General features: G+C 39.8%; 2 protein-coding genes and 1 pseudogene across 7 annotated transcripts in view; 2 read left to right on the top strand and 1 right to left on the bottom strand.

Moving 5' to 3' along the window:
- The window catches only part of UPRT (uracil phosphoribosyltransferase homolog), a 36712-nt gene extending 29539 nt beyond the window's left edge, over positions 1-7173 (bottom strand). The window contains exon 1 of one of the 4 annotated variants that reach the window (XM_030806395.1): positions 6592-7173. In XM_030806395.1, coding sequence (XP_030662255.1) covers positions 6592-6977 — 386 coding nt within the window. In that variant the 5' untranslated portion in view covers positions 6978-7173. Of the gene's footprint in view, positions 1-6473; positions 6523-6591 lie in introns of those variants that run through there. The other 3 variants (XM_030806394.1, XM_030806396.1, XM_030806397.1) reach the window with 3 other exon arrangements.
- The window catches only part of LOC100595828, a 28791-nt pseudogene extending 9828 nt beyond the window's left edge, over positions 1-18963 (top strand). The window contains exon 2 of the transcript XR_004028649.1: positions 18878-18963. The product of XR_004028649.1 is annotated as an interferon-stimulated 20 kDa exonuclease-like 2 pseudogene, transcript variant X1 (transcript). The remainder of the gene's footprint in view (positions 1-18877) is intronic.
- A 3691-nt stretch (positions 18964-22654) lies between these two features.
- ABCB7 (ATP binding cassette subfamily B member 7) overlaps positions 22655-25288 on the top strand; it is a 110829-nt gene continuing 108195 nt past the window's right edge. Inside the window, exon 1 of one of the 2 annotated variants that reach the window (XM_030806392.1) lies at positions 22655-22827. In XM_030806392.1, the coding sequence (XP_030662252.1) occupies positions 22660-22827 (168 nt within the window). In that variant the 5' untranslated portion in view covers positions 22655-22659. The remainder of the gene's footprint in view (positions 22828-25288) is intronic. The other variant, XM_030806393.1, reaches the window with a different exon arrangement.

Here is a 25288-nt window from a genome sequence, read left to right as displayed (position 1 = left end):
AGACTCCTCCAGAAAGCCCCTAGAACTGATAAAAGAATTCAGCAGTTTCTGGATACAAGATTAATGTACACAAATCAGTAGCTCTTCTATACACAAACAGTACCCAAGCTGAGAATCAAATCAAGAAGTCAACCCTCTACAATAGCTGCCAAAAAAATAAAATCCTTAGGAAGTTACCTAACTAAGGAGTTGGAAGACCTCTAAAAGTAAAACTTCAAAACACTGCTGAAAGAAACAACAGATGACACAAATGAATGGAAACACATCCCATGCTCATGGATGGGTAGAATCAATATTGTAAAAATGATCCTACTGCCAAAAGCAATCTACAAATTCAATGCAATTCTCATCAAAATACCACCATCATTCTTCACAGAATTAGAAAAAACAATTCTAAAATTCATATGGAACCAAAAAAGACCCCACATAGCCAAAGCAAGACTAAGCAGAAAGAACAAACCTGGAAATGTCACACTATCTGATTTCAAACTATACTATAAGGCCACAGTCATCAAAACAGCATGGCACTGGTATAAAAATAGGCACAAAGACCAATGGAACAGAATAGAGAACCCAGAAATAAACCCAAATACTTATAGCCAACTGATCTTCAACAAAGCAAACAAAAATATGAAGTGGGGAAAGGACACCCTTTTCAACTAATGGTGCTGGGATAATTGGCTAACCACATGCAGGAGAATGAAACTGGATCCTCATCTCTCACCTTATACAAAAATCAACTCAAGATAGATTAAGGACTGAAAGCTAAGACCTGAAACTATAAAAATTCTAGAAGATAACATTGGAAAAACCCTTATAGACATTGGCTTAGCCAAAGATTTCATGACTAGGAACACAAAAGCAAATGCAATAAAAAAAAAAGATAAATAGCTGGGACTTAATTAAACTAAAGAGCTTTTGCACAGCAAAAGGAACAGTCAGAAGAGTAAACAGACAACCCATACAGTGGGAGAAAATCTTCACAATCTATACATCTGACAAAGGACTAATATCCAGAATCTACAAGGAACTCAAACAAATCAGCAAGAAAAAAAAACAAACAATCCCATCAAAAAGTGGGCTAAGGACATGAATAGACAATTCTCAAAAGAAGATATACAAATGGCCAACAAATATATATATATATGATGGAATATATATCAAATATATATATATATATGATGGAATATATATCAAATATATATATATATATATGGTGGAATACTAGTCAGCCATTAAAAAAATGAATTAACAGCATTTGCAGTGACCCGGATGAGATTAGAGACTATTATTCTAAGTGATATAACTCATAAATGGAAAACTAAACATTGTACGTTCTTACTAGTATGTGGCAGCTAAGCTATGAGGATGCAAAGACATAAGAATAATATAATGGACTTTAGCAACTTGGGAGGAAAGGGTGGGAGGGGGTCGAGGGATAAAAGACTACAAATATGATGCAGTGTATACTGCTTGGGTGATGGGTGCACCAAAATCTCACAAATCACAACTGAAGAACTTACTCATGTAATCAAATACCACCTATACCCCAATAACTTATGGAAAAAAATAAATAAAATAAGTGAAACCTGAAAGCTTTAAAAAGATAAAATAAATATTGAAATTATTGCAAAAAAAAATGGGACAGAAAAACAAGAGAAACTATCATTTTATCTGATTACAATTGCTACATTAATTATCCTTTGTGTCAGGGACTGTGCCAGGTCAGACCCCCTTTCTGCCTCCTTGGAGTCCAGTCTAGTTAGGTATACTAGGATATGCCCAGTAAATATTATAACAGAGGTCCGTATAGCTTAGTGGTGACTTCCTCCTTCCTGCTCTAAAAGTCAGAGGAGTCATATGGGAAACACACAAAAACCGAAAATATGTCCATGTTTTAAACAATTTGCACGTCACAGTTTTTTTCTGCAGTGGGCATTTTGGTTTTGTGCAAGTTGGAAGGAAATGTTGGGAGATTCCTCCAGTGTTGATGTAATGCTAGGTCAGGCTCTCTAGCCTAGTTCTGTTTAGTGTGTGGAATCCCCAGATCACCCTATCTATAGCCCAAATCAGGAGGCTAGCAAATCAGCACACAAGGGAGACTGGCCATTCTCCCAGGGGCAATGGCCCAGTCTAAACACAGCACAATTACCTGTGGTCAGGTTGTACTCAAGACTATACAAACAACTGCTAAAAGGATGGGAGTCAGGGACTTGTATTTTTAAAAAAGAGAGAGAGACTCCACAGGCAATTCTGATGCACACAGCTTTGGTTAAGGACAATACATTACTTAGTCACACAACTCAAATCACATTAGATTGCACTCACATTAGGGTTACACAGGATGTTCATTCACCCTAAGGATAATTTTCTCCCCTCCAGGTGACTAAAGAGAGGCACAAGGCTGAATGTGCTCCTTTTTTTGTCCTATGTCACATACTGACATACTCTAACATTGCTAAACTTTTATCCAAGCAGCTTGCTGAGGCCATGCCAAAGCCCCACCTAGGACAAATATGCAGGAAGCATTCAACAGCTCACACAACAGCTTTAATGTTTCAGGAAACAAAAAATAAAAAATAAAAAACTGGACACGGAGGACGATCTTTTAAACACACTGCATTGCCTTAAATATGAGGTCATGAACTATATTCACAGGAAAAGCGCATTACTCAGATTTTGCCGGGTTTAGTATATAAAGCAGAAGAGAAGAATGTGTGGTTTAATCCATTGCAATAACAACAACAAAACGACATAAATGAAGGAATCTTTTCTTATCCCAAGTTCACCAGCAACCCACATACGTATGGCTGAGCAAATAATCTACTCACTCAGTGTTTACTGCACTTTCAAACAGAGAAATTTATTTCCTTGAAATTCAATAATACAACCAATATATTATGTTTCAAATATTGCACACTTCAAAAACTAAAAAGACATTTTAAATCAATACAGACAATGTTATCAATCTTGACTGTTTCACATATATACAACATGCAGTCCTGCTGGCTCAATCCCGATTTCCCCATACCAAAGTCAATTCACAAAGCAATCCCTTCACTATATAGATGCTAAGGACCAGAAACAATAAAAGAAAAAATATGTACTCCAGTGGCTTCTATTATCGGACAGCTCCACAGTGTACATTTATGCTGTCACATCAAAATAGAGAAGAGAATAAGCCCCAAAGAGAACAGGCTATGATAACTGACGGCACCTTCCATAACTAGACCTACGTAAATATAGCTCCTCTTACCACAGGCACCTTAAACCAGCCTCCTAGAGGGGCTAAAATAGGTCTTGTGAGAGAGGATGACAATTTTTTAAAGATAAAGAAAGGGAATATAAAGCCTCTAATTTGGTTAACAAAAACAAAACTAAAAATAATGTCCTCAGCCTAAATAAGCATCAATACATTACTAAAAATTGCGGTGGGTCTTTCCATACTATATCAAAACAAGATAAAAATTATCTACGATATCCCTGTATTCATTTTCAAAATAAAAACGTGAATTCCACATAGAGTTAAATTCATTTTACTGTCTTCTGACAAATCAAGAAGACAGCACTTATGAATGCAATTAGAAGTATGCACAAATCCAAACATGAGGCTTGAAATTCCTTAAATGTGAACAGCTCTTCACAGTTCATAATGAATATTCATGAACAGTATCTTGCTTTAGCCTCCCAGGGGCTCCATGTGATATTTACCAACATCTTCATTTTACAAATGATAAAGGTGAAGCACAGAGATGCTAAACATATTACCTAAATCACTCCTCTGGATCCTGCTGTCTCCTTCCAAACTCAGAGGAAAAAAAGAAAAAGGATTCCACTTACACCCAGGTTTACTACATAACCCAGGTTTTTCTGACTAATGAAGTATAATCAGGTATTATTTTGTCATATGTGAATGCTAAATGCCATTCCCTCTCCAAGCTCTATAGCAAGGGTGCTTAACCTTTACATTATCATGACACTTTGTGAAATCTAAAAAGCTAAGGAATCCTCACCCTCTTAAAAAAAAGGCACATATGTGAATGTTCATAGCAGCATTATTCATAATAGCCAAAGAGTGGTAAACCACTTAAATGTTCATCAACTGATGGAAAAACAAATTGTGGTATATTCATATAATGGAGTATCATTTAACCATGAAAAGGAATGATCCCACACGGATGAACCTTGAAAACATGCTAAATGAAACGAGTCACAAAATGACCACATATTGTATGATATGAAATGTCCAGAATAGACATTTTTTATATGCAATGTGCAGAATGGGCAAACCATTAGAAATATAAAGTAGATTAATGATTGTCTAGGGCTTTGGGTGGGCTGGGTGAAAATGGGGAGTGACCGTTTAATGGGCATGGGGTTTCTTGCTGGGGTGATGACAAATGTTCTAAAACTGTGGTGATAAATGCACAGCTGTGAACATACTTAAAACCACTGAGTTATACACTTTAAATTCTTGAAATGTATGGTCTGTGAATTATATCTCAATAAAGATGTTATTTAAAAACAACTATTAAAAATCCTCATATGAGCAAAATTTCCCAGATAATTTATGAGGGTTTGTTAAAGCCCTAAACCCATCTACTGGTACGAGGGAGTCCAAGACCCAAGCTTAGTAACTTCTGCTCTATAGAAACAAGAATCATCATCTATTTTTCTTTGTTGTACATGTAAGATTTATTTTGGCTGCCCCTACCCTACCACAACTACAGCAAACCTATGCCTCCTATTTTTTAGGATCACTATTTTGTCTATTAGATAACATAACCACAGTAGTTTTCAATATTGATTCATTAAAAAGAGTAAAATAGTATAGTTTCATAAATATAATTTTAAGAGCTACAAAAAACCTCTAGCAATTGAGCATCTATTATTTGCAAGGCATGGCTGGCATTCAAAAATGTAAAAGATTTCTGCCCTCAAGATGTCATAGGCAGGATAAGATCTATACAAAAATAACAATATACGAAATAGAAGGTGAATCTTGCATTAAAAAGACCAGGGAAGATACGCCAGGAATAATGATTAAAGGGAAGCTTCTTGGCAGAGGTGGACAATTATTTAATGCTGTGTTTCATCCTGAAGAATAAGTATCCTGAACGTGCATAAAGGAGACATAGGGAATTCCAGATGATAGCAAACACAGATATGTTTCAGAATTGTTCCTAGGAACTATGAAGAAGGGCCTTCATCCCAAGCTAAGGGGGCCAGGCATGGTGGCTCACACCTGTAATCCCAACACTTTAGGAGGCCGAGGAAGGAGGATTGCTTGAGGCCAGGAGTTCAAGACCATCGTGGACAATATAGCAAGACCATCGTGGACAATATAGCAAGACCTCCATCTCTACAAAAAAATAAAAAATTAGTCGGGGGCAGTGACATGTGCCTGTAGTCCCAGCTACTCAGGATGCTAAGGCAGGAGGATTACTTGAGCCCAGAAGTATGAGGGTACAGTGAGCTATGATCTCACCACTTCACTCCAGCCTGGGTGACAGACAGAGATCCTGTCTCAAAAATATCAATCAAGCTAAGGATCCTGGACTTTATTTGGTAGGCTCTGAGAAGCCAAAGAAGGTTGCTGAGTAGGGCAATTACTGAATCAAAGATGTATGTTATAAAGATTGATTGTACAGTAATGTATGGGTGCATGTGGAAGAGAGGAAAAACTGCAAGCAGGGAAACAGTATTATTACAATAGTGTAACACAAGGTTTCTAGAGTCTGGTTTAGGGAGTGGCATCTGTCATCCAGTAGCCATTTTTAAAAGATCAAGGCATGCCCCCCACCACCCCTGCCACTAAAACAGGGGTGTTTTGACATGCTGCTCATTTAAAGTGCTGCCGATAAAGAAAACAGCTGTAGTTCATCATGGTACATATTTCCCTGGAGAAAACCCATTTACAACGTAGGTTTAGAAATTTCAAAACTACATTTTAACATGAAGTTCTGGCTACATTGGTTTGTGGGATTAGGAGGGGCCAAAGGCTCCTTTAGGCTCCTTTGGATCCATTAACTATGTTCTGTGAGTTTACAGTGAAAAATGATAAGAGCTGGACGATAAGCTTTCATGTGATCAAGTAAACCTGAACTCCAAGACTAAAAGACCTTGTTTGCAGTAGCAAATACTAAAGGGTCAGGGCCTGAATAGAATTTCCTTGAAATTGCTTTATTTCTATTTATAAGCCTGAGGTGATCGGTGGTAGTGCATAACTTTGGATAGTAACCATTTCTGGGTTATAGGTTTACCATGTGGACAAACACTGGGCACATAGTATAGGGGAGTTTACCTGCCTGGAATGGCCAAGGAGTTGTCTTCCCTGGGAGAGACAAATAGCCCAGAGGCTACCTAAAGTCTTCCTCCCCACCCAAAGTGATGTTAAACACCGGAACTTGGAAAGAGAAGGTTGGCGTTCGAGTCACACGACACAAACACACACCCGAAATAAAAGGCCTTACCCAAATCTCCAAAGTTTGCCAAGGCCAAGAACACTGTCTCTTAGCCCTTTTACTTCCAATCCCCGCCCACAGCCTGCAAGACCCTCCACTTCCCTTTCCCCTTCCGCTCTGGGCTTACTTGTCCCGGATGATGGTCTGTAGCTCCCGGATCTGATCATTCATAGGCAGCAGCTTAAGCTGCGCCCCGATCTGCCAGGAGAGTTCGCAGTCCTCTAGGAAGGAGTTGCCAGCTGGTGCGTCATAGCTGCTACTGTCACCACTACCACTGTTGCCCTCTGAGTTGAGGCTGGAGCCGCCGCAGGCCCCAGCGTCCAGCTCGGCCAGCAGGCTAGAATGGGCGTGCCCCGTGAGGAGAATCACCTTGGCCCTGGAGGCTCTGTTTCCCCCTGGGTGGTCCAGGATCTGATCGCCAGGTCGCAGCTGCTCGGGACTTGGGGTTGAGGCAGAGTTTACTTGCTGGTTGTGACAGGGCATGGAGTCAGGACACTGTAACTCCGTGGCCATACACCGGGCCCTGGGCTATCGCTGCTGCTACCGAACACTAAAGATAAAGAGGAACGGGTAGAAAGGACAGATGCTTACGTGCTCTCTCGGTTGCTCCCGCCTCCTCAGAACATCTAACCCTGGCTGTCCTTTCACCCCAAGGCCGCTGTTGGTTTCCTCAAGCACACTTTGGATCACTCCCGCCCACACCAGACGTACTGCCTGCCTAGAGACACTATTGGCTGCACTCCCCGCCACTCTGCGGCGCCACTGCATGTTAACCCTTTGAGTCACCCTTGCTACGTGGGTTCCCACAGGTAGCTAAGCCCCCGCAGCGAGGCCAAGGATGCCAGCTTGAAGGATCTTCCGGGGGCCCCTGGGGCTTCTGCATTCAGAACTTTGGGTGATTGGTAGAGCTAGGAAAAACTGGGGGTGGCAAGTGATGATACACAGTTACACACTTAAGGCCCATGTTTTCAGACTTTGTGACCTAGCAGAGAAATTATATCTCAGTAACCGCATCTTCAGTTAGCTTGTCTGCATGACGGAAGAAAGAAGTAAAAAAATGCCTAGCAGGCTGCTGAAGAGCCTGTCCTCTACTAGACTGTTGTAGAAACTGCAGCTTCCCAAGTATGCTTGACCGCCAAAGCTTTTCTTATCTTTATTGGTTGGACCCTACAGTGTACACGTTCTCATGGGGATTCAGGCGGCATTTCAGATCCACTATCATTTTGAATCTTTTAAGTACTTGGAAAGACGCTTATTTTTAAGTGTGTGGACTCACTATAACGGCCTGAGGTAAGAGTGTCTAGAGCAGTACTTTTCAAACATCAGTATGTACCACAATAATTGTAGAGCTTGTTAAAATGAAGGTTCTTACGGCTCATTTTTGAGATTCTGATTCTGTAGATCCGAGATGGGACACAAGAATCTTTTTTTTTTAACTTTTATTTTAAGTTCAGGAATATATGTGCAGATTTGTTACATAGGTTAACTTCTGTCATGGGGGTTTGTTGTACAGATTATTTCATCGCCGAGGTATTAAGCCTAGTATCCACAAGTTATCTTTCCTGATCCTCTCCCTTCTCACACCATGCACTCTGCAGTAGGCTCCAGTGTGTGTTGTTCCCCACTAGGTGTCCATGTGTTCTCATCATTTAGCTCCCACTTATAAGTGAGAACATGCAGCATTTGGTTTTCTGTTCCTGTGTTAGTTTGCTAAGGATAATAGGCTCCAGCTCCATCCATGTCCCTGCAAAGGACATGATCTCACTGTTTTTATGGTTGCATAGTATTCCATGGTGTATATGTACCACATTTTCTTTATATATATATATATTTTTATTATTATTATACTTTAAGTTTTAGGGTACATGTGCACAATGTGCAGGTTTGTTACATATGTATCCATGTGCCATGTTGGTCTGCTGCACCCATTAACTCGTCATTTAGCATTAGGTATATCACCTAATGCTATTCCTCCCCCCTCCCCCCACCCCACAACAGTCCCCAGAGTGGGATGTTCCCCTTCCTGTGTCCATGAGTTCTCATTGTTCAATTCCCACCTACGAGTGAAAACATGTGGTGTTTGGTTTTTTTGTCCTTGCGATAGTTTACTGAGAATGATGATTTCCAGTTTCATCCATGTCCCTACAAAGGACATGAACTCATCCTTTTTTATGGCTGCATAGTATTCCATGGTGTATATGTGCCACATTTTCTTAATCCAGTCTATCGTTGTTGGACATTTGGGTTGGTTCCAAGTCTGTGCTATTGTGAATAGTGCCGCAATAAACATACGTGTGCATGTGTCTTTATAGCAGAATGATTTATAGTCCTTTGGGTATATACCCAGTAATGGGACGACTGGGTCAAATGGTATTTCTAGTTCTAGATCCCCGAGGAATCGCCACACTGACTTCCACAATGGTTGAACTAGTTTACAGTCCCACCAACAGTGTAAAAGTGTTCCTATTTCTCCACATCCTCTCCAGCACCTGTTGTTTCCTGACTTTTTAATGATTGCCATTCTAACTGGTGTGAGATGGTATCTCATTGTGGTTTTGATTTGCATTTCTCTGATGGCCAGTGATGATGAGCATTTTTTCATGTATTTTTTGGCAGCATAAATGTCTTCTTTTGAGAAGTGTCTGTTCATGTGCTTTGCCCACTTTTTGATGGGGTTGTTCGTTTTTTTTCTTGTAAATTTGTTTGAGTTCATTGTAGATTCTGGATATTAGCCCTTTGTCAGATGAGGAGGTTGTGAAAATTTTCTCCCATTTTGTAGGTTGCCTGTTCATTCTGATGGTAGTTTCTTTTGCTGTGCAGAAGCTCTTTAGTTTAATTACATCCCATTCATCAATTTTGGCTTTTGTTGCCATTGCTTTTGGTGTTTTAGACATGAAGTCCTTGCCCATGCCTATGTCCTGAATTGTAATGCCTAGGTTTTCTTCTAGGGTTTTTATTGTTTTTTGGTCTAACATGTAAGTCTTTAATCCATCTTGAATTAATTTTTGTATAAGGTGTAAGGAAGGGATCCAGTTTCAGCTTTCTACATATGGCTAGTCAGTTTTCCCAGCACCATTTATTAAATAGGGAATCCTTTGCCCATTGCTTGTTTTTGTCAGGTTTGTCAAAGATCAGATAGCTGTAGATATGTGGCATTATTTCTGAAGGCTCTGTTCTGTTCCATTGATCTATATGTCTGTTTTGGTACCAGTACCATGCTGTTTTGGTTACTGTAGCCTTGTAGTATATAGTTTGAAGTCAGGTAGCGTGATGCCTCCACCTTTATTCTTTGACTTGGCGAAGCAGGCTCTTTTTTGGTTCCATATGAACTTTAAAGTAGTTTTTTCCAATTCTGTGAAGAAAGTCATTGGTAGCTTGATGGGGATGGCATTGAATCTATAAATTACCTTGGGCACTATGGCCATTTTCACGATATTGATTCTTCCAACCTATGAGCATGGAATGTTCTTCCATTTGTTTGTATCCTCTTTTATTTCATTGAGCAGTGGTTTGTAGTTCTCCTTGAAGAGGTCCTTCACATCCCTTGTAAGTTGGATTCCTAGGTATTTTATTCTCTTTGAAGCAATTGTGAATGGGAGTTCACTCATGATTTGGCTCTCTGTTTGTCTGTGATTGGTGTACAAGAATGCTTGTGATTTTTGTACATTGATTTTGTATCCTGAGAATTTCCTGAAGTTGCTAATCAGCTTAAGGAGATTTTGCGCTGAGACAATGGGGTTTTCTAGATATAAAATCATGTCATCTGCAAACAGGGACACTTTGACTTCCTCTTTTCCTAATTGAATACCCCTTATTTCCTTCTCCTGCCTGATTGACCTGGCCAGAACTTCCAGCACTATGTTAAATAGGAGTGGTGAGAGAGGGCATCCCTGTCTTATGCCAGTTTTCAAAGGGAATGCTTCCAGTTTTGGCCAATTCAGTATGATATTGGCTGTGGGTTTGTCACAGATAGCTCTTATTATTTTGAGATACGCCCCATCAATACCTAATTTATTGAGAGTTTTTAGCATGAAGGGGTGTTGAATTTTGTCAAAGGCCTTTTCTGCATCTATTGAGATAATCAGGTGGTTTTTGTCTTTGGTTCTGTTTATATTCTGGATTACATTTATTGATTTGCGTATGTTGAACCAGCCTTGCATCCCAGGGATGAAGCCCACTTGATCATGGTGGATAAGCTTTTTGATGTGCTGCTGGATTCGGTTTGCCAGTATTTTATTGAGGATTTTTGCATCAATGTTCATCAAGGATATTGGTCTAAAATTCTCTTTTTTGGTTGTGTCTCTGCCAGGCTTTGGTATCAGGACGATGCTGGCTTCATAAAATGTGTTAGGGAGGATTCCCTCTTTTTCTATCGATTGGAATAGTTTCAGAAGGAACGGTACCAGTTCCTCCTTGTACCTCTGGTAGAATTCGGCTGTGAATCCATCAGGTCCTGGACACTTTTTGGTTGGTAAGCTATTGATTATTGCCACAATTTCAGAACCTGTTATTGGTCTATTCAGAGATTCAACTTCTTCCTGATTTAGTCTTGGGAGGGTGTATTTGTCGAGGAATTTATCCATCTCTTCTAGATTTTCTAGTTTATTTGCATAGAGGTGTTTGTAGTATTCTCTGATGGTAGATAGTATTTCTGTGGGATCTGTGGTGATATCCCCTTTTTCATTTTTTATTGCATCTATTTGATTCTTCTCTCTTTTCTTCTTTATTAGTCTTGCTAGCGGTCTATCAATTTTGTTGATCTTCTCAAAAAACCAGCTCCTGGATTCATTAATTTTTTGAAGGGTTTTTTGTGTCTCTATTTCCTTCAGTTCTGCTCTGATTTTAGTTATTTCTAGCCTTCTGCTAGCTTTTGAATGTGTTTTCTCTTGCTTTTCTAGTTCTTTTAATTGTGATGTTAGGGTGTCAATTTTGTATCTTTCCTGCTTTCTCTTGTGGGCATTTAGTGCTATAAATTTCCCTCTACACACTGCTTTGAATGTGTCCCAGAGATCCTGTTATGTTGTGTCTTTGTTCTCGTTGGTTTCAAAGAACATCTTTATTTCTGCCTTCATTTCATTATGTACCCAATAGTCATTCAGGAGCAGGTTGTTCAGTTTCCATGTAGTTGAGCAGTGTTGAGTGAGTTTTTTCATCCTGAGTTCTAGTTTGATTGCACTGTGGTCTGAGAGACAGTTTGTTATAATTTCTCTTCTTTTAAATTTGCTGAGGAGAGCTTTACTTCCAACTATGTGGTCAATTTTGGAATAGGTGTGGTGTGGTGCTGAAAAAAATGTATATTCTGTTGATTTGGGGTGGAGAGTTCTGTAGATGTCTATTAGGTCTACTTTGTTTAGAGCTGAGTTCAATTCCTGGATATCCTTGTTAACTTTCTGTCTCGATGATCTGTCTAATGTTGACAGTGGGGTGTTAAAATCTCCATTATTATTGTGTGGGAGTTTAAGTCCCTTTGTAGGTCACTCAGGACTTGCTTTATGAATCTGGGTGCTCCTGTGTTGGGTGCATATATATTTAGGATAGTTAGCTCTTCTTGTTGAATTGATCCCTTTACCATTATGTAATGGCCTTCTTTGTCTCTTTTGATCTTTGTTGGTTTAAAGTCTATTTTATCAGAGACTGGGATTGCAACCCCTGCCTTTTTTTGTTTTCCATTTACTTGATAGATCTTCCTCCATCCCTTTATTTTGAGTCTATGTGTGTCTCTGCACGTGAGATGGGTTTCCTGAATACAGCACACTGATGGGTCCTGACTCCTTATCCAGTTTGCCAGTCTGTGTCTTTTAATTGGAGCATTTAGCCCATTTACATTTAACGTTAATATTGTTATGTGTGAATCTGACCCTGTCATTATGATGTTAGTTGGTTATTTTGCTCATTAGTTGATGCAGTTTCCTCCTAGCCTCGATGGTCTTTACAATTTGGCATGTTTTTGCAGTGGCTGGTACCGGTTGTTCCTTTCCATGTTTAGTGCTTCCTTCAGGAGCTCTTTTAGGGCAGGCCTGGTGGTGACAAAATCACTCAGCGTCTGCTTGTCTGTAAAGTATTTTATTTCTCCTTCACTTATGAAGCTTAGTTTGGCTGGATAGGAAATTCTGGGTTGAAAATTCTTTTCTTTAAGAATGTTGAATATCGGCCCCCACTCTCTTCTGGCTTATAGAGTTTCTGCCGAGAGATCAGCTGTTAGTCTGATGGGCTTCCCTTTGTGGGTAACCCGACCTTTCTCTCTGGCTGCCCTTGACATTTTTTCCTTCATTTCAACTTTGGTGAATCTGACAATTATGTGTCTTGGAGTTGCTCTTCTCGAGGAGTATCTTTGTGGCGTTCTCTGTATTTCCTGAATCTGAATGTTGGCCTGCCTTGCTAGATTGGGGAAGTTCTCCTGGATAATAATCTGCAGAGTGTTTTCCAACTTGGTTCCATTCTCCCCGTCATTTTCAGGTACACCAATCAGAGGTAGGTTTGGTCGTTTCACGTAGTCCCAAATTTCTTGGAGGCTTTGTTCATTTCTTTTTATTCTTTTTTCTCTAGACTTCCCTTCTCACTTCATTTCATTCATTTCATCTTCCATCAGCGATACCCTTTCTTCCAGTTGATCGCATCTGCTACTGAGGCTTCTGCAATCTTCACGTAGTTCTCGAAACTTGGCTTTCAGCTCCATCATCTCCTTTAAGCCCTTCTCTCCATTGGTTATTCTAGTTATCCATTCTTCTAATTTTTTTTTCAAAGTTTTTAACTTCTTTGCTATTGTTTTGAATTTCCTCCCGTAGCTCAGAGTAGTTTGATCGTCTGACGCCTTCTTCTCTCAACTCGTCAAAGTCATCCTCCATCCAGCTTTGTTCCGTTGCTGGTGAGGAACTGCGTTCCTTTGGAGGAGGAGAGGTGCTCTGCTTTTTAGAGTTTCCAGTTTTTCTGCTCTGTTTTTTCCCCATCTTTGTGGTTTTATCTACTTTTGGTCTTTGATGATGGTGATGTAAAGATGGGTTTTTGGTGTGGATGTCCTTTCTGTTTGCTAGTTTTCCTTCTACCAGACAGGACCCTCAGCTGCAGGTCTGTTGGAGTTTACTAGAGGTCCACTCCAGACCCTGTTTGGCTGGGTGTCAGCAGTGGTGGCTGCAGAACAGCAGATTTTCGTGAGACCACAAATTCAGCTGTCTGATAGTTCCTCTGGAAGTTTTGTCTCAGAGGAGTACCCGGCCGAGTGAGGTGTCAGTCTGTCCCTACTGGGGGGGTGCCTCCCAGTTAGGCTGCTCAGGGGTGAGGGACCCACTTTAGGAGGCAGTCTGTCCGTTCTCAGATCTCCAGCTGCGTGCTGGGAGAACCACTACTCTCTTCAAAGCTGTCAGTCCGACAGGGACATTTAAGTCTCTGGAATTTCCTGCTGACTTTTTGTTTGTCTGTGCCCTGCCCCCAGAGGTGGCGCCTACAGAGGCAGACAGGCCTCCTTGAGCTGTGGTGGGCTCCACCCAGTTCGAGCTTCCTGGCTGCTTTGTTTACCTAAGCAAGCCTGGGCAATGGCGGGTGCCCCTCCCCCAGCCTCGCTGCCGCCTTGCAGTTTGATCTCAGACTGCTGTGCTAGCAATCAGCGAGACTCCGTGGGCATAGGACCCTCCGAGCCAGATGCGGGACACAATTTCCTAGTGTGCTGTTTTCCAGGCCCGTTGGGAAAGCGCAGTATGAGGGTGGGACTGACCCGATTATCCAGATGCCGTCTGTTACCCCTTTCTTTGACTAGGAAAGGGAACTCCCTGACCCCTTGCGCTTCCCGAGTGAGGCAGTGCCTCGCCCTGCTTCGGCTGGCGCATGGTGCGATTCACGGACTGTCCTGCACCCACTGTTTGGCACTCCCTAGTGAGATGAAACCGGTACCTCAAGCAGAAATGCAGAAATCACCAGTCTTCTGTGTCGCTCGGGCTGGGAGCTGGAGACTGGAGCTGTTCCTATTCGGCCATCTTGGCTCCACCAATATTGTTTTTTTCAATTCCGATAGGGGGTAATTTATAAAGAACACAGATTTATTTTTTACAGTTCTGGAGGCTGGGAAGTCTAAGGTTGAAGGCTCTGCATCTGACAAGGGCCTTCTTTCTGCATCACCCTATGTTGGAAAGCAGAAGGTGAAAGGGCAAGAAAGCATGCGTGTGCATGTTAGAGATCAAACTCACAACCTCAAGCCCTTTATTTATTTATTTATTTATTTAGAGACGGAGACTTGCTCTGTTGCCCAGGCTGGAATGCAGTGGCATGATCTTGGCTCACTACAACTTCTGCCTCCTGAGTTCAAGCGATTCTGCCTCAGCCTCTTGAGGGGCTGGGATTACAAGCATGTGCCACCACGCCCAGCTAATTTTTGTATTTTTAATAGAGATGGGGTTTCACCATGTTGGCCAGGCTGGTCTTGAACTCCTGACCTCAAGTGATCCACTGGCCTAGACCTCCCAAAGTGCTGCAATTACAGGATTGAACCACTGCACCCAGCCCTCAAGTCCTTTAGTAGTCAACGTTAGTTCATTCACGAGAGTGTAGCCCTCATGACCTAAATATCACTCATCAGGCCTCGCCTAATAGGAATTAGGCTGAATTGGGGATTAAGTTTCCAAAACATGCTTTTCAGGGGGCATACTTAAACCATAGCAATTTTATTGTATGGATATACCACGTTTTGTTCATTCAGTCACCAGTTAATGAACATTTAAGTTGTTTCTACTTTTTCGCTATTCTAAACAATGCTGCTATAAACATTCATGTTCAGGTTTTTGTGTAAACATACTTTCATTTACAACTTGATCTTCAACCCCAGTTTTTTGTCATAGGCAGAATTCTAAGATGGCCACTATCATTTCCACCCTCTAGTATATATACCCTACATAATCCCCTCCACTTGAGTGTGGGCAGGACTTGTGAATATGGATGGGATAACACTCCCCTGATTTGATTATGTTACATGGAAAAGATAACGGAATTTGCTGATGTAATTAAGGCACTGAATCAGTTGACTTTAAGTTAATCAAAAAAGAGATTATCTTGGGTGGGTCTTATCTAATCAGGCAGGCCCTTTAAAAGAGGGTCCTGTCCTTTCTTGAAAGAAAGGTTCAAAACCAAAGAGATTCTGTTTCTGGCCTTGGAGAAGCAACCAATCATGTTAATTACCTATAAAAGGGGTCACGTGGCAAGGATCTGAGGATCCTTCTAGAAACAGAATAGTCCTCAGCCAACAGCCAGCAAGAAAACAAGGATTTCAGTCCTACAACTGTAAGGAAGTTTTTGGGCAATCAGTGAGTTTGAGAGAGGGACCCCCATTCTCAGATGAGATTGCAGCCCTGGCTGATATCTTGATTTTTATCTTGGTGAGATCTGGAGCAGAGAATGCAACTCATCTGTATCTAGATTACTGACCCACAGAAATAGTGAGATAATAAATGTATGTTGTTTTTAGCCACAAAGTTTGTGTTAGTTTGTTATGCAGCAACATGAAATCAATACAACATCATACTGATGCTTTTGCCATCATACCATTCAGTACTGCCTCCATGTACCTGAGTTTCCTTCCTTCTCTGTAATTATTAATACTAGCATAATTATTGCAGTTACCTGGGTAACAATAGATCTTTAAAAAAATCTGATTCTGCCAGAGAGGCTCCCTCAAACATAAAGTAAATAATGATTCGATTCGGGTTAGTAAGAAATCACAGAATAATGGGTTTTATAGCCAGAGGTATCTTAGTGATATTACATTAATAGACAGATATGAACCCTCATCAGGATCAGCCTATTAAAAATTGATGTCACACTCAAGCCTATCAACCCCTTTGTAACCCATCTCATTAAAATAATTTTCCAGATAACTCTCTAATTTTTCTCATTCTCATTCTCTCACCCCACTTCAACATCTTTTAGAATATCTTGAGATTGCAACTTGGAGAGTTTAAGATGAAAACTTTGAAGTGAGTCTGAGAGCTTAAAAACATCATACTGAGTTATTAATCTGTAGCTTTATCATGGGTCTACATGCCACACAGATAAAAAGACATGTTTTCGCAGTTCACTGGATCCTTCACACCAGAGTAAAACCATGGAGCTTTAAAACAGCAAGCAAGTTAGATCTTCAAGAGACTTGAAATTAGGGTATACCTGCCGGGCGTGGTGGCTCACGCCTGTAATCCCAGCACTTTGGGAGGCTGAGGCAGGTGGATCACCTGAGGTCAGGAGTTCAAGACCAGCCTGACCAACATGGTAAGACCCCTGTCTCTACTAAAAATACAAAAAAAAAAGAAAGAAGGAAATTATGGTATACCTAGAAATATTTCTAAGGGATACACATGATGACTCTTGGAGCAATAGTATACATAATGTTCAAAAGGAGATGATTCTTATTGTGCCATCTACATGGGGTCCCGCAGTCCTACGAAATTCCCACAAGATTATTCTTTGTCGAGATAAAGCTGGGTCACTGCTTTATAATACATAGGATTGCCCATAATATTACAGTGAAAACAGATTTGGCATGCCCCCTAAATCCTACAGGTGACATTGACACATACAAGAAAAGGCAGCATAGTTTAGGTTGGCAGCATAGACTTTAGTGTCAGGTTTAGGTTTGAGTTTTGACTCCGCTGTTTACTAGGTAAGTAATCTTGGGAAAGTTCTTTAATGTCTGTAAGTCTCAGGTTACATCAGCAGAAAAAAATGGTGATTATAATATTAGCTACCTCATACAATATTTGAGAGGATTATATGATCATGTATGTAAAGCAGTAGCTACTCCGTTACAGATGAAGCACTAGATAATTAATAGCTGTTATTATTATACATGAGGATTAAGATATTATATTGCATGATATGCAAAGAAACCAGCTCATTTACAAATTTGTAAAAGATTTTTTTTCCCCTGGAGGTTAAGCATTAAAGTTTACTAAAATCTCTAAATTTTTATTAAGTTAAAAAATAACTAAAACTTTGCATTCATTTTTAAAATTTAATTTTTATACAAACAACTATTATTACAACCCTCTATGGCATGGTGATAAGGAGTATGGGCTCTGGAATCAGACCTTCTGGATTTGGATATCATCTCTACCACTTCCAAACTACTTGGGCAAGCCCAGAGCTTTCTTTTCCTCATTTGTAAGGTGGAGATTATAACAGAAACCACTCTTTATGTGCATTGAGTGGATTAAATTCGATGATACTACTTATAGCACCCAGTGCAGTGCAGTGCAATGCTTAAAACAGAATAAATGCCCAATAAATATTCCCTTCAAAAAAGGGAAAAAAAAGTGAGAAACATAACTTTAAAATTACTTATTTTGTGCAATGTTCTCTTAAAATCTCAATAGTAATAAACGTGTGTGTTTATATATACATACACATAAATGTATACATATATGTTTGTTTCTTCTTTATTCAACATTATTTCATATACACTTTCCCATATACAGTATCAACACAAGTCCATACATATACTTTTCAAATAATAGCTGTTGAGGTATTTCATTGAACTGCTTTTGGAATATTTGGAATTATTTTCAAAAGTTGCACTGGTCACGGTGGCTCATGCCTGTAAATCCCAGCCATTGGGGAGGCTGAGGCAAGAGGATCACTTGAGGCTTGGAGTTGAGACCAGCCTGGGCAACATAGCGAAACCCCATCTTCAAAAATTTTTTTAAATATATGTCAGGCACGGTCGTACGCACCTTAGTCCCAGCTACTTGGGAGGCTGAAGCGGGAGGATCCCTGTCCAGGAGCTTGAGGCTGCAGTAAGCTGTGATTGCAACACTGCACTCCAGCCTGAGTGACAAGAGCGAGACTCTGTCTCTAAAAAATAAATAAACAAATAAAGTAAAACAACAGAAAAAGTTGCTGTTATTAATAACACTGATATAAACATCTTTATGCAATGCACCTTATTTTGGGGGAAGGGTAATTTTGGGCTGCATTTTTTAAAGCGTAAACCAGGTTAAGAGGTATACAATAGAGACAAGAGGGCTAACTGACAACATGTAAGAGACACTACCCTACAGACTCCAAACACAGACAAGTTGGTTAAAAGTAGCAACAAAAAGCCCCACAGTTTTTAAAAAATGCATAGTTGAGCTTGAAAGCAAACAAAGGAAATGTCTAGAGGTTAGAAAACGAAGAGGAAAATCACAGCCAGCTTGACCTATAATTTTCTTGTATGGTCTTTGTCCATGGATTAAGTTTATACTAGCCTCATAAAATATGTAGGTCATCCAGATAATCATAGTGGATTAATGAAACCTATTTATCGCCTCTTCCTTACAGACTCCACTGAAATAACATGAAAGAATAAAACAGAAATAAATCCACAAGGATAAAGAGACTAGGATTAGAGAAGGGCAATGCCGGGATCTTCAACTAAGTCATTATTTTTAAGATCTAAGGCAGGCCGGGCACAGAGGTTCACGCCTGTAATCCCAGCACTTTGGGAGGCTGAGGCGGGTGGATCACGAGGTCAGGAGATCAAGACAATCCTCGATGAAACCCCGTCTCTACTAAAAATACAAAAAATTAGCCAGGTGTAGTGGCATGCACCTGTAGTCCCAGCTACTCAGGAGGCTGAGGCAGGAGAATCGCTTGAACCCGGGAGGCAAAAGTTGCAGTGAGCCGAGATCGTGCCACTGCACTCCAGCCTGAGCAACAGAGTGAGACTCCATCTCAAAAAAAAAAAAAAAAAAAATTCTAAGACAAGTATCGTAAAATCTTAAGCTATGACTAAGCTGGGTTGTAGGTACATGGTGATTACATTTTTCTTTGTAATTTTCAGTTATGATTCAATATTTCCAAATGTTAAAAGTACATGCAAAATAAAGAAGTTAGTTTCAGAAAGTGATACGTGCTCTAAAAGTGCCTCTCACACTTGAATGTGCATATGAACAACCTGAGGCATTCTAATTAAAATTTGGATTTTGAATCTTTAAGTCTGGCATCGGGCTTGAGATTCTGCATTTCTTTTTTTATTGCTATGTAATAGCTGTACATATTGTTGAAGTACATGTGATATTTTGATACATGATGCATATGATATCATAAACAATGTATACAACAAGGTAATAATCAAATAAAGAAACATTTAGCTTTTCTTTATGTTGGGAACGTTCTCTTTCTTCCAAATGTGGTGTACATACACAATAAAATATTGTTCAGCCATAAAACAATGAAATCCTGTCATTTGCAGCAACATTGATGGAACTGAAGGTCATCATGCTAAGTGAAATAAGCCAGGTACAAAAAGACAAATACCACATGTTCTCACTCATATGTGGGAGCTAAAAAAGTAGATCTCATGAAGGTAGAGGGTAGAATAGTGGTTATCAGAAGGTAAGAAGAGCAGAAGGGAGGGGACGATGAAAAGACGTTGGTTAGTGGGTACAAAAATGTAGTTAGAAGGAATAAGATCTAGTGTTCTATAGTACAGTCGGGCAGGTGACTATAGTTAAAAATAATTTATTGTACAGTTCAAAATAGCTAAAAAATATTCTGCAGTTCTAACAACCTCTCAAGTAATGCCAATGCTAGTGGTCCGTGGATCACATTGGAATAGCAAGATTTTAAAGGAAATAACACAAGGCAATGGTGATACAGAGTGGTGGGGACAGGGGGTGGCCTCTTTAGATAAGATTCTCTTGGAAAGCTTCTCTAAGCAGGTGACATTTGTTTTGAGACCTGAATGATAAGAAAAAGTCATTTAAAAATCTACAGGAAAGATATTCCTGGTACAGGGGAAAGCAAGTGGAAAGGTCCTGAGGTGAGAATAAGTTCTGGTAGTTTTTAGAAACAGAAGACCACTGTGGCCTTCTTAAATTGCTCAAGTGTTTCTTCCAATTTCAGGTGTTATTAAGTGAAAAGAGCACTATGTTTGGAGTCATAAAACCTAGGTTTGGTCTCCATCCCATTAGCTCTGTGGCCTCTGACCTAGTCACAACTTTTCTTAGCCTCAGTTTCCTCATAAATACGGGAATATTAATAAATAATACCTATCTTCCATGGTCGATGTGAGGACTAAATGAAATAAGGTATGACAAAGCAGATTGTAAGTTACAAAATACTATACACACTTAAGTATAATTATTGCATACATAAAGTGTTATCATGTGATCTGTGGTTGTAGCAGCTATTTACAGCAGCTTTTATTGTGTATACGTCTGTCTCTTTAATTTATGTCAAACAGTTATGTGTCAAGTTATTACAGGCTGAGTTGGCCTTTTTGTTGCTGCTCTTCCCCAGCAGTGAGCAACTCTTACTATGCTTCACGTTCTATTTCTGGGTGCCCTGGAAATTTTCTTTGGCTTATTTGGCAAATAAATATTTGCCTCACTTTAGCTCATCATAGAGTAACTACTTGGGTATTCCAATGTTATTCACACTTTTTGATCAAAAGAGTTGGTTTACAATGAGCACTACTTTTGGAAAAAAATAATTTGGCTCCATTCAAAGACTTTACAACTGGGTGGTAAGATTCAGTGGCAATATTCAGCCCTAAGAGAAATCATTAGTAGAGTCTAAAGTTTCTCTAATGAATACTGTAGCTGTCTAACACAGAAAAGATGCTGAATAAATATTTGTTGATGACAATATAGACATTAATATGAGGCCATTACTGATCTACTGTCAACAATACAATAATAAGCTAGAAACATCCAATTAGTCACTAAGTCCTGCCAATTCCATCTCCTAATTGCCCTGCAATCGATCTACTGCCACTGCTACTGCTAGGTTGAGGCCTTTATTTTATGACTGAACTATTGCATTAACTTCATGACTTCAATATGAACTCCGTCCAATCCAACCTTCTCACTTAAGCCAGAGTAGCTTAATGGACATATAAATCTCATCATGTTACTCTCCTGATTAAAACTCTTCACTGGCTATATGATAAAGTATTAACTTCTTAGAATGAAATAGAAGGCCCTTTACCATCAGGTCTCTGTTCACTCAGGTTAATCTCTTACTACTTTCCCAAACTCCATAGACTCCTGAACCTGAAAATATTTTCTTATGCCTTCTTGCTTTTAACATGTCATCTTCTTTACGTGTAATTCCAGTCAACCTCTTCAACTTGAATTCTATTTTTCTTAAAATAACTAGCTCAAGCATCCCCTTGAATGAATCCCAGAACAAAAAAGCTAACTGCATGGGCAACAAATTTCTGTTTTTGTTTATCAGACTTACTAGTCCAAAGTACCTCTTCATAAAAAGTCCATAATTATTTGTCTCTTTTGTGTGAAAAGTGAATATAAAATTGCAACTGCATTATTGCATTATTGTCTCCGGGGTTTCAGGTAACATTTACAACTGGAAATGCAGTTTCCTAGAAAACTGTAAACATATTTTGACATTTTGTTTGATAATAGTGGTGACAAAATAATATAAGCCTGTCTTTAAACATGGACTTCTCTCCATACATTTCACTTTACCACCCTTCGGCCAACCTAAGCGATTTTTCAAGAATTAGGGACGCTGCAAAAACCAAAGCGAAGAGCTAGAAAGAGCGACAAAATTAGTAAAGATGTCTGTAGTCTCTCTCTCTCTGTGTGTGTGTGTGTGACTGTCCCACGAGCAACAGACCAAAGGCAAACTGCCCCAAGGTTTGCGCAACAGAGAACAATCAGCAAAGTAGAAGTCCTTACAGGACGGAGAAGCAGTAAATCTTACAGCTGAAGCCTCCTCCCAGGGGAAATTAACGTCTGTAGTTTAATCTTTCCTTAATTCAGAAGGGAGTGAAGATAAGAATATGCATAGGGAAAATGGAGAGAGGGGAGCGTGACATTGAGTTGGAGGAGGTAAAAGAGTATTATGACAGACAAGATGGGGTTGACAGATTTAGCAGATACAATATTTGGGACACACGTACGAAGAAATGATTCGTTGTTTATGTGAAATTGAAACTTAACTAGGCAGGCATCCTGTATTTCATCTGGCAACTCCAGGAAAAGAGAAAAATACAGTGTTACTCCAATATTCCCAGTTGTGTAAGGAAAACAATCAAAGCTCGGCCCTAAGGAAAAAATAAATAAAAGAGGCTGCGCGAATGCATCCGAATCTTCAAACAATCCATTTCCGGTCTGGGGCCCTGGGAAAACAAGCAGAGACAGTTAAGGTAGCCGAATTCAGTCCGCCAGTGTCCCATAATCCTCTTCTCTCGGTTCCTCTTTCCTCGCTCAAGATGGCGCTGCTCGCGATGCATTCTTGGCGCTGGGCGGCCGCGGCGGCTGCTTTCGAAAAGCGCCGGAACTCCGCGATTCTGATCCGGCCTTTCGTCTCTGTTAGCGGCTCTGGTCCGCAGTGGAGGCCACATCAACTCGGCGCCTTGGGAACCGCTCGAGCCTACCAGGTGAGATGCCATTGACATGGAAGAACAGGGTGAAGGGCAAGGGGACCTGTAGGGAAAAGGTTGCCCTCGTGACCTCGGGGCAGAGAAAGCACCAAGAAGAAAGTCATGGCTAACTCGGAGCAGCAGTAAGTGAAGGAAATTAACGTCAGTAATTTGAGGAAAGGGCGAAGAAGAAAACCTTTGAGTTCAGCAAAGGGAAACGGGGCAGGAGGTTCTGGGCAGAGGACACCTGGAGCGCTGGAGGCTCTCGTAGGAGTCATAGTTTTTCTCTCATATTAAGAGTTGGGGTAGACACCATTCCCAGCCTGCTTGCCTTTCTTAATACGAGGAAGACTGGGTTATTTTCCCCAATTAGTAATGGAATTTGGGACAGTTTATCTGTGGTTCAGATTTTACTCAGTTGGAATTAACAATTCGGAGAGCACTGTAATGACAGCAAGCTATCTATAAACAAGTGGCGCCAGTTAACTCCCTTCCTGACAGGCGTGCTTCTTGATAGGCCAAAACCGTAACTATCTTTCCAAAACATAGACCGCCCTAAATTCTTGTGTAAATATGATTGTCCTAGATCTGAAAAACACAGTGATGTTCTCTGTGCACAGGTCATTTTAGAAGCCATAGGCTACTTATCCTTAACTTATGAATGTAGCTATGGTTGTAATGCCTCCTAATATTTGAGTCCATTATTACCTCTCACTCAGGAACGGTTTTTTAAAAAATTATTTGTACTTAACTGTACTAAAGTATATCTTTTTATTTTCTGTGTATTGACAAGAGGTTTAATTGCCACCACTTATTTATCAGTATCACTTTAAAATATTGTCAGTTTTGTATGAGAAACAACCTCTTAAATTTTGATTCTTCCTCTACAAATATTTAACGTCTACCTTGTACATAGCCCTGTGCTAGATAATAGGGTACTCAGAGAGACATACAGTTATGCCTTCAAGGATTGTACAGTTAAGGAGATTGGATCTATGCATTACAAAAATAACTGAAAAACACAGTGGTGGGTTAATTAGCAAATGAATAATATGTACAATAAAGGCTATAGGCATCCAGAGGAAATAGTGATAATTAAGGACCAGGTTATAAAGAGTATTTCATGCTGGTGATAGAACTGGGGAGAATATTCTGAACAGGGAGAATAGGGAATGACACTAAGCATGTGGAAGGCTGATGGAATGAAATTTATAATTCATTCAGTAATTATTGAACAGCTCTACAGGAGCAAACAAAATAAAATATAAGTCCTGTCTTTAAAAAGCTTAAAATCTAGTGGGAAATATGTAAATTAATCGGCAATTAAAATATAGTAAATATAGTGGAGCTGTGTAATAATGGGAAAGGTACAAGGTATGGGACAGTATATGTGAGGGGTGTTAAGTCTAATCTTAAGGTAGGGAAGATTGCCTTAAGTAACTGATATCTAAGGCAAGAGCTGAAAAATCAGAAGTTAGCCAGTTAAAGAAGGAATCGCATGTGCAAAGGCTCACAAGTCAGAGAGAACATGGACCTTTTCTAGAACTGCACATGGTTTAGACTGTAGTGAGTCATTCAAGATAGGAAATAGCAGATTAGGCTAAAGAAGCAAATCTAGATGATTTTATTAAGGTTTTTAAAGTATTTTATGGTTGAAAGTTTCTGACACATGATCTCTTGGGAATGGTTTTTGTTCTGTAGTTCTCCAATAAGGCAGATGAAGTTAAGATAAAATTTGTAGGACTTTCTTAAGCTGGAAGAATGAGGGGGAAGAGGGAAAAGGAGAAGTTATTAGGAATCTCAGAGGAGGCAATGGCAATACAAATTTACCTTTCTCTCTTTCCATGAACGCTATCTCCACAACTTCCTTCTTCCACTCTGTCCTTTACATCCTACCATTTCCTTTAGTTACCATTTCCTCAGTGTGTAAAACAAGGGAAAGATGTCACCTTTGTTTTCTGTTTCTTAAAGGCACGGAACTCTTGCCATCCTTTTTTTAAAATATGGATTTAACGGTGAGAAAGGAATGATTACAAAGTTTTCAAAGTAGAAGCTGAGGTAACCTGAGGTACCTGCAAATTCGTGACTTGTGATTAAGATTACAAAATAATTATTGAATTCATACTTTTGGGACGATCATTAGTATATAGTGTAATATTTTAGAGCTGAAAGGAACCTTAGAGCAGTGTTATGAAATAATGTTAGTGGGTTGGATTAGCACTTTTTTAGATGAAATTCAGTAGAATATAAAGAAAATAGCAGTGCTTTTTACATCTTAAGTGAAGTATTGTTTCATGAACTTTTATGTGTATATATATACATACACACATATATTTTATATATATATATACACACACACGCACACACACACACACAGTCCCACATGTATGTGATTACTGGAATTCATTGTAAAATGTATTTCTCACCCAGTATATGCCCTAGACCTGGGCTGTGGAATATGGTAGTTCTTTTGGATAGG

The sequence above is a fragment of the Nomascus leucogenys genome, chromosome X (assembly GCF_006542625.1).
Source record: "Nomascus leucogenys isolate Asia chromosome X, Asia_NLE_v1, whole genome shotgun sequence".
NCBI classification, from domain to species: domain Eukaryota; kingdom Metazoa; phylum Chordata; class Mammalia; order Primates; family Hylobatidae; genus Nomascus; species Nomascus leucogenys.
This window is presented reverse-complemented; position numbering and strand designations above follow the sequence as displayed.